Source organism: Otolemur garnettii, unplaced genomic scaffold (assembly GCF_000181295.1).
Source record: "Otolemur garnettii isolate 467f Iridium unplaced genomic scaffold, OtoGar3 scaffold00043, whole genome shotgun sequence".
In the NCBI taxonomy this organism is placed as follows: domain Eukaryota; kingdom Metazoa; phylum Chordata; class Mammalia; order Primates; family Galagidae; genus Otolemur; species Otolemur garnettii.
This window is the reverse complement of record NW_003852438.1, coordinates 6,488,305-6,497,448: the sequence shown is the minus strand read 5'-3', so window position 1 is coordinate 6,497,448 and position 9,144 is coordinate 6,488,305. Positions and strand designations below refer to the sequence as shown.

Below are 9,144 nucleotides of genomic sequence, written 5' to 3'. Positions count from 1 at the left end.
GGTTTGTGTACTCAGTATTTTTTGAATGAAGACACAAAGTCTCATCCACAAATCAGAGCTGGACTCCTTCCTCAACCCCTCTCCACCTGGTACCACACGACCCCAACCCTCCTCAAACCCAACTTCCCACTCCGTCTCCCCTGAGGCATCTCCCTGCTGATCCCTGCAGCTCTGAGGACTGCTCATACTCCCTGTTCCCAATCCCTGTGCCCAGAACTCTGACAAATGGCCTTTGTCCTGTCCTGAATGCTCTGACTCAGTTCTTCCTTGTGCCAGCTGGCCCTACACTAGAAACACCCAAAATGCAGAGACCATGTCCCATCCCAACCAAAATCTCCTTCCCCACTCCCATCCCTGGCCATGCTCTGAGCAGGAATGGGATAGGAAAGGCTGATCCTGACCAAGAGGAAAGAAAACTGCCTTCAAGATAGCGGGGAGACAAGGAAGCCTAGGACATGAGGGTATTTGGGACGTAGCCCCTTTCTTGGGACAGACCAGCTATTCCACCCCAGGGGCAGGCCCATGGCACAGCTCTGCCCCCTTCCAGGAAAGGATTCAGAGATCAAGCTCCACCCCAGGTGACTGCACCCATTCCCTGCACTCGGAATGTGGAGTCTGACCAATGATTCAGGAGCCCCTCTGCCTTTTCCACACCAGTGCCAATGGGAGGGGCAGAGGCAATGAGGAAACTTGTAAAGGGCTTTGAAGATGAAACGGGGCCTATGACCAGGGATTAGTGACACAGCCACACTCAAGAAGCAAGCAGGGTTGGAGCTTCAGAGGCCAGTGATGCCAAGCCAATAAAATGCAGCTATTGTCTCTTTGCTGCCCCTTTGAATGCCAGGTGCTCTGGGCACATAAAAGGGCCTGCCACAAGCACGGGCCTAAGGCTCCGTCCTCTGCCCACTTCTCCACTGTTCAGACATCTCCTTACCTCCATCATGACTTGTGGCTTCAACTCCATGGGCTGTGGATTCCGCCCTGGAAACTTCAGTTGCATCTCAGCCTGCCGGCCCCGACCCGGCCGCTGCTGCATCTCAGCCACCCCCTACCGCGGCATCTCCTGCTACCGTGGCCTCCCAGGGACCTTCAGCAGCCACAGTGTCTGTGGGGGCTTCCGCGCAGGCTCCTGCGGTCGCAGCTTTGGATACCGCTCAGGTGGCGTGTGCGGGCCCAGTGCCCCCTGCATCACCACCGTGTCAGTCAACGAGACCCTCCTCACGCCCCTCAACCTAGAGATCGACCCCAACGCCCAGTGCGTCAAGCATGAGGAGAAGGAGCAGATCAAGTGCCTCAACAGCAGGTTTGCCGCCTTCATTGACAAGGTGGGTGCCTGGATCACGCCCTTCCTGAACGCCTATTGGTGTTTAGGACTCAGGCTGGGTGCTGACAGGGGTCAGAAGGGAGCACTTGTTCACGCAAGCTCCTAGGCCAAAGCAAAAGGTACTTCCAGGGCACAGACAGAAAGATACGAATGGGAGCTGCCAGTCTGAAGGGAGAGATAAACCATAACCACAGAAGCAGAACTGGGCCTTTAGTGCTGAGAGATAAAACTGCCTTATGAGCGAAGGGCCACTGCATGGGTGCTCTGTGCATTTGAAGCCAAATAACTGTTTATATGGCAAGGAGGTGTATCCTATGTCAAGGGCAGCACTGGGAAGTGAGATCCTACAAGACTGCCTAGAAGAGGAGCTTGTGGTTCTCACAGAGCAGTTTCTATACCACATGGTGACTGGACCACTGAGCAGGGGCCAAAGTAGTTTGTCCAAGCCACTGTGCCTGGGGTGCAGGGTCCAGGGGGAGAAATAGACATGGTCCCATCCTCATGGGTTTTATGGGAGGCAAGCAGCACGTGTCTGAGACTCAGTTAAAGCCATCTGCAGACTCAGTCTCCACTGAAGCCAGACAGCCACCATGTAATATTAGGGGCCAGGAGAAGGGTCCAACCCAGAAGCAGTTCTGGGGCTGGAAAGTGCTCTCCAGAGCCAACCTCAAGAGAGAAGTCACACCACAGAGGTACCTGATAAAAAGGACTTCCCCCAAATCTGGAACTCCTAACAACATGAGAGACCAAAGACTGCATAAAAAGGACTTACCACAGGTGTAGCAAAGTTATGAGACAGAGGGCTGCTCTGAGCACAAGTGGGCCAGCCTTGAGGCAGGCTATAGCTATGAAATTTCCCTTGGGGCCAAATAGTCTCTAATTATCACAGGGAGAGAAGACCACTATGGGGCCAAAGATCAGTTCTTCAGCTCTTCCTCTGCCATTGTGAGATCTCATGCCATCAGGAACCTTTCTGGCTTCCAATTCCTCATCTGTTAAATGAGGGGATTGGGGTGCGGCATTCCGGCACCAAAATCCCAGGTGACGATTATTCAAGTTGCATCATTGTTGTTAAGTTTGAATAATTGGCACATGTTTTATTTTTCAAATTTTACAATCTGCCTATCTAAAAAGTCAACCTGTTCATTTACACCCTGACAATCACACCCTGCCCTATGCAGTAGCTGTTCAGCATGGTAGCGACCTTCTGTTCTGGGCTCATTTAATCCTCATAGTGAGTTGAGCATTAACCTCCACACTCTGCAGAGGGGGAGGTTGTGCACACAGTTAACAAGTGGCAGCAGAGTCTAGACCCAGCAGGGTTTAAGCATTTTCCATGACACAAGGTAGACTACCTTAGAAGAGTTGGACGTTAGCTCTCAGGAAGGACTTCCAGGTGGTGAACTGATGAAGCTCTGGTGTGACTCCTGAGAGTCCAAGGAAGACTCTGGATCAGAGAGATGGGGGGCTATCACAGACTGGTGCTGGGACCCCTCTCTTGCCCTCTGATCCTGCAAGAAGGGATTCTCAGACTCTGCCTCTGGGCGGCAGGTGCGCTTCCTGGAGCAGCAGAACAAGCTGCTAGAGACCAAGTGGCAGTTCTACCAGAACCGCGAGTGCTGCGAGAGCAACCTGGAACCGCTGTTCGAGGGCTATGTGGAGACGCTGAGGCGGGAGGCCGAGTGTGTGGAGGCCGACAGTGGGAGGCTGGCGGCGGAGCTCAACCACGTGCAGGAGGTGCTGGAGGGCTACAAGAAAAGGTGAGTGCTGGAAGGGATCAGCTCAGGAAAGGGTTTAGGGAAGCTCCCCGCCCAGGGGAATGTCAACCTGTGATAGGGATCGCTGCCTGAGAACAGGGACGAGCCTACACTCTCTGCCCTTCCTCCAGGCACAGAGATTTCTTGGTGGGTCCTGGCCCTCTGGGGGATAGAGGCTCACCTTGCCTTCCCATGAGCAGATCAGGGAAATGACGCTGTCCACCTTTCTCCATCCACTAGACCCCTCAGAAAAATTCATATTGTCTGACCCTTTGAGTCCAGCCCTCAAAATTCTGGACATTCTTCTTCTTAAGTTTCCTCTTTCACTCAACTTACACTTACTGAGCACCTGCCATGTGCCCGTCAGTGATCTAGGACAAAGTATGCACAGTCCCTGTCCTCGTGGGACCTACAGTGTATTAGGAGGCAGACAGGACACAGTCCGAGACCCAGAGCCTCAGTGACAAAGTGTGACACAGGTACAAAGAATCACACTGGGTACTCAAAATGAGTCTGCTCCTCCTCCAGTATCACTCTCAGCCATGGCCTCCCCAGACCCACATCCAGCCCTCCATCTCCAAGCTGCCCCCCATGGAGCAGAAGCCCGGTGACAGAGAGAGTATCCTACTGTCAGCAAATTGGGGGTGGGGTGCTCAGAAGAAAAAAGATGGAGACCTAGTGAGAAAAACAGATGCCTCCCACTCCTCCAGCCACACACAACACACACACACACATACATACACCAGTGTCCAGATCCTGCCCTCCTACCTCTGCCAAAGAGCAGGAGTGGGCCGTCAGTTCCTCAGCACACCCCGGCAGGTCTGACGGTGCATCCTGACTGCTTCCCAGGGCTACCCACGTCATTTGGAGGCAAAGGATGAGCAAGGGAGGTCTAGGATACAGGTTTGTTTGTACACGTGCTCACCGCCAAGGTCAAGAGCCATTTAGACATGCTCCTGTTCTTCCCACTCACCTCAGGTACGAAGAAGAAGTTGCACTTCGGGCCACAGCAGAGAATGAGTTCGTGGCTCTAAAGAAGGTAAGTGAAGCCAACCCACCCCAAACCTGCCCCCAGACCCCAGCCACCCAATCTTGCTGCTCTGCCACACAGCAGCCAGGTCCCCAGAGCACCCTAAGAGAAATGGCCTCACAGCCCCTTGCTGCCACATACAGGATGTGGACTGTGCCTACCTGCGCAAGTCAGACCTGGAGGCCAACGTGGAGGCCCTGACCCAGGAGATCGACTTCCTGAGGCGACTGTACGAGGAGGTGAGGGAGCTCTCGGCCATAGTGGGCACAGACCCTCTGATGGGATCCCTGCGCCCCTGCCCAGACCACACAGCATGAAGCAGGCCAGCTGACATGTGCACCCAGACCCAAAGCACAGGGTTAGAGGGGAGCAACGCAAGGGAAGGAGCAGGGAGGCAGAGGAACAGACAATGAAAAAGGGCCAAATTTAGAAAGGGCCAAGCTCCAGGAAAGCTGTGCCTTGAAATGGAGTATAGCATAGGCCACACAAAGTATCAGACAGCCTTGAACCCATTTCTCTGGCTCAGGGTTTTCTATGGGAGCCAGTAGCCTTCCTTATAAAGTAGTCTAGAAGAACTTAAAGAGGCCCCAACATAGGGTCTGGGCCCCTGAGAAGCATCTGGAAGATTTTGGCCCTAGGGAAGCAGCCTGGACTTACGTGGGTCTGACACAATCGTTTGAGAAGTGATTGTGTTTGCCAATCAATAAGGGATTTCTTATTTGTGCCAAAAGCTAAGAATGGGGGCAGGGGGATTCCTGCTCCAAACGTGCAAGATGGGCAAAAAGGATTACAGGCCTTGGGGAGTAGATAACTGGGTTGTCCTTTCCCTTCCCCACCTCCCGCAGGAGATCCGCGTTCTCCACGCCCACATCTCAGACACCTCGGTGGTTGTCAAGATGGACAACAGCCGGGACCTGAACATGGACTGCATCATTGCTGAGATCAAGGCCCAGTATGATGACATTGCCAGCCGTAGCCGCGCCGAGGCCGAGTCCTGGTACCGCAGCAAGGTGAGTGGCACAGGACACCTGCCTCCTACACATGGCAGTGGGAGGGATGCAAGGTGTCTCTTACAAAAGGCTTCTTCAGTCCGGGGATTCCAATCTCTAAGGATGGTAAGAGAAAGGCTGCCTCTGTGGAATTGGGGTGGCAAGGCGGGACTGCCATGTGTGGTTGCACAGGCTGAGCACTGCACAACCTGCATAATCCCTGGGTCCTGAATGGCTGACGTGTCCCATCCTGAGCCTCATGAACATCTCTGCTTCCCCCAGTGTGAGGAGATGAAGGCCACGGTGATCAGGCACGGGGAGACCCTGCGCCGCACCAAGGAGGAGATCAACGAGCTGAACCGCATGATCCAGAGGCTGACAGCCGAGGTGGAGAACGCCAAGTGCCAGGTATGGGTCACCTGTGCCTGAGACCACAGAGGCTGAGGCCCTACTCTGTGTCAGAGAGCCCAGATGTGCCCTATCTGGATCTCACCATGTATTCCCTGCCAATTTGCATATGTAGAGTGACTTTTTCTGGTTACTCAAGGACATCCATGTCCTTGAGGGTAATAAGGTCAGAGACTCTGTTTCTGGGGTGTTCCCAGCTGGGTAGAGAGACTACAGACATCCAGAGAGACCCGGGACCATAAAGAATCTTGTTCTTTTCTGGACCCACAGAACTCCAAGCTGGAGGCTGCTGTGACCCAGTCTGAGCAGCAGGGTGAGGCAGCCCTCAGTGATGCTCGCTGCAAGCTGGCCGAGCTGGAGAGCGCCCTGCAGAAGGCCAAGCAGGACATGGCCTGCCTGCTCAAGGAGTACCAGGAGGTGATGAACTCCAAGCTGGGCCTGGACATCGAGATCGCCACCTACAGGCGCCTGCTGGAGGGCGAGGAGCAGAGGTGGGTCCAGCCTGCACCCAGGAACTCCACTTGCACAGACAAGCTCGCCTTTGGGTCGTCCCTATCTCCATCTCAGTTTCAAGAACTGGCCCTCAGGTTCTTGGATCTTTAGATTCCTGGTCTCAGGGGACTAGGACTTGGATAAACTCCCATTATCATACAAAGCCAGTGCCACTGTGATACCTCAAATCCCAAAGAGCCCAGAGCCCTCTGGAATTAGTGCCTAGGCACCTTGCCTCTCAGTTCAGAACACCTCAAGAAGTTCCGACCTCAGCCCTTCCTAGATTCATACCCTGCCTTGCTTCTAAGAAGTCACCTGCCCTAGAGCGAGCCTCTCCAGGTCTGGCACGCATTATTGTTCAGGCTGTACACCGCACAAAGGCAGCCAACTGAAGTAGAAGTCAGAGCTGAAATCCAGCCCACATACTTGGCTTGCTAAGTAGCGTGCCCTGGCCTTGCAGCAACTGCCAGAAAGGCACCTTTTTCTAACTTTCACAAAGCCAGAAGTATAGGCCAGTTATAGCCCCAAGATGACCCATTCTAGCCCCTAGGGGAAATTTGATGATCTTATTCTGATTTCTTTTCTCTTCCCTTTCCTCACCTTTTCCCTACCCAGGCTGTGTGAAGGTGTTGGAGCAGTGAATGTCTGTAAGTATCCCAAAGCCCTGAAAAGGAAAATTTTAGGTTAAACAACAGCAAGGATTTCCTGGCTATGAGTGTATAGAAGCACGAGGAGGAGTGTTGCCAGTGAGTCCCCCAGTAAAGGAGAGCAGATTGGTCATGCAGCAAGAGAGACTTGGGTGCAGGGAGAACCTCTCAGTCTAAATGAGGTTGGGGAGGGGAAAGAGCAATAAGCACTCAGTGAGCAGAGGGACCTCAGGTGCCAGTTGTTATAACCTCCACCTCCACCTCCTAGAGGAGAAAAAGCTGAGGCCCCTAGAGAGGAAGGCACTTACCCAAGGTCACAAAGCAGGACCAAGACCAGAACCAGGTCCCCCAACTCTCAGCCCAGAGCCAGACTGGAACAGAAGGCACTTGACATCCTTCCCTCAGTTGACAAATCAGAGCAAAAGGCTGGGTGGGATGGCCTGCAGCAGGCTGGCAGGCCTCCGACGCTGCCCTTGTTCCCACAGGTGTCAGCAGCTCCCGGGGTGGGGTCGTGTGCGGCGACCTCTGCGTGTCGGGCTCCCGGCCCGTGACCGGCAGTGTCTGCAGCGCCCCCTGCACCGGGAACCTGGCGGTGAGCACCGGGATGTGCGCGCCCTGCTGCCCCCTCACCACCACCTGTGGAGGGGGCTCCTGTGGCCAGGGGAGGTGCTAGGGAGCTGGAGAGAGAGCCAGGGAAGCCCCTCTGCTGCCAGACGTGCCGCTGCCCCCACCGCAGCTGAGAACAGCAGTGCCTCGCTGGCTTCACCCTTTGTGTTCTGAGAATACACCACCCTGCTCGTTCCCATCAGCCACTCCTCTGCTCCTTCTGTCCGACTGGAGAGGGGCCTGCTGCCTGTGAACAGACCCAGGGAGCAGGGCCTTCCTTCCCTGGAGGAAGCGCTGAGGGACTGTTTCCCATGCCTCTCTGGCCTCTCATCTCCCCTTTTGCAATAAACTGGGGGGCCCACTTTCTGCACTATGTTGCCTTGCTTTCTTGGAGCCGGTCGGTGCCTACCAAATGACGAGCACCCTAGTCCAGTGGTGTGGCCTGAGGACTAAAGTCATCCAAGCCATCTGCAACCTGGATAATAGTGCCCTCATCCCCAGACCGGGTAGTGCTGACAGAGCCCCCAGCACCTTCTGCTTTGTCACACTTCTCTGTCCGGGGTGATTTCGGGCTTTGTCCCTCCAAACTTGTTATGAAAGGAACTGCAGAAGGCCATAAGATCTGCTGACCATTAGTGTGCAGGTGCGTGCACATGTGTACGTGTGCACGTGTGGGGACCTGTGTGTGTTGCATTGTGGTCCCCTTCCTGCCCACACACCCGCCATTCCCTTGCCTTGGCCCATCTCACTCTGCCCTCACCCACCCACCACACACACGTGTCATGGCAGCAACCACCACAAGTGTCAGCAGCCTCCCCCAGGTGGCCACATTGTGTTACTCAGGACCCCACCTCACCCCCTGTGACATCCTCCCCTTGCAGCCCAGCACACCATCCCCACCATACACAAACACGCATCTCCGGCACCCGGACAGCCTTATCCTGAGGCCCCAGCTAGTAAAAGGACACCATCCATTTACTTTCCCAGCTGCCCCCCTTACCCCTAGATGCCCCAGAGTTCCAACCCTAAGGCTGAGATGGCTCCTCTGCCCCCTTCTTGGCCTGAGCTCTCCTGTCCTCTGCTCAGGCAGACCTGAAGAGCTCTGAAGAGGGAGACTTAGAGAAGTCCTTCATCCTTGAAGAGCCAAGCCAGAGACTGCAGCCCACCCTGTCAGTCACTCCAGTCCCTTCCTCGCTGGCCTTCTTCATGTGTCCCCTTCACCCTGGCCCTACCCCAGCCCCTGGTCTCTTCTGCCCATCTTAGCACGCTGTTCTTGGAGGACCCTGCTCCTTTCCTTACTCCCTCTGGAATCTCTGGCTCAGCCCTGTAGGCTCTACACCAAGGCTCCCTGTCACCTTCTTTCCCTCCCACCTCCTGAACCCCTTAGTCTCAGGCCTTTCCCCTCTATCCCCGGACTCTTAGCATCTCCCAGGCAGCCCTGCTCATGTCCTCACCTGTGCACCTCACCTGCGCACACCACCTAGAACATCAAAGTACCCAGGGCCCTTTTCTCACCTCTCTACAGCCCCTCCCAAGGAAATCACATCAGTCTATCCCTTCAGTTACAGCCATGGTCAACATCCTCCCTGGTTAAAACCCTCCATCTGTACTTCAGAGTCCTAATGAGATTCCTACCCTCCCTCCTCAGCTTCAGACCCACATTCCCAGTTCCTAGCCTCTGAGATACCTCCATTTGGCAGTTCTAGAGGTGTTTTGGACTCAAGAGACCTTCCAGCTGACTTAGTGCTTCCAACCCTCTGCCAGAGCCTCCTCCTCTCTGCTCCATCAAGAACATCAACGCAGTTGCTAAAACAAGCACCTATGATCTACCCACACCTACACCTCCCTCTCAGTGATCTATCCACACCTAAACTTCCCTCTCAGAGTGATC

General features: G+C 54.7%; 2 protein-coding genes across 2 annotated transcripts in view; one reads left to right on the top strand and one right to left on the bottom strand.

The window, feature by feature from the left end:
• Positions 1–941: 941 nt before the first annotated feature.
• Positions 942–7,320, top strand: LOC100957625 (keratin, type II cuticular Hb3). The gene is made up of 9 exons (XM_003790403.2): positions 942–1,325; positions 2,876–3,084; positions 4,060–4,120; positions 4,255–4,350; positions 4,957–5,121; positions 5,383–5,508; positions 5,779–5,999; positions 6,616–6,647; positions 7,133–7,320. The coding sequence occupies exons 1-9, from the start codon at positions 942–944 to the stop codon at positions 7,318–7,320; spliced, it is 1,482 nt and encodes a 493-aa protein (XP_003790451.1).
• Positions 5,447–9,144, bottom strand: part of LOC100958269 (keratin, type II cuticular Hb6) — a 15,564-nt gene continuing 11,866 nt past the window's right edge. Inside the window, exon 10 of the mRNA XM_023513570.1 lies at positions 5,447–5,475. Coding sequence (XP_023369338.1) covers positions 5,447–5,475 — 29 coding nt within the window. The remainder of the gene's footprint in view (positions 5,476–9,144) is intronic.

Bases quoted from the DNA above. Each gene is read 5' to 3' on its own strand.
- LOC100957625 (XM_003790403.2), top strand. From the start codon at position 942: ATGACTTGTGGCTTCAACTCCATGGGCTGTGGATTCCGCCCTGGAAAC. The intron at 5,509-5,778 runs GTATGGGTCACC...CTGGACCCACAG, and splicing joins TGGAGAACGCCAAGTGCCAG to AACTCCAAGCTGGAGGCTGC. The intron at 6,648-7,132 runs GTAAGTATCCCA...TTGTTCCCACAG, and splicing joins TGTTGGAGCAGTGAATGTCT to GTGTCAGCAGCTCCCGGGGT.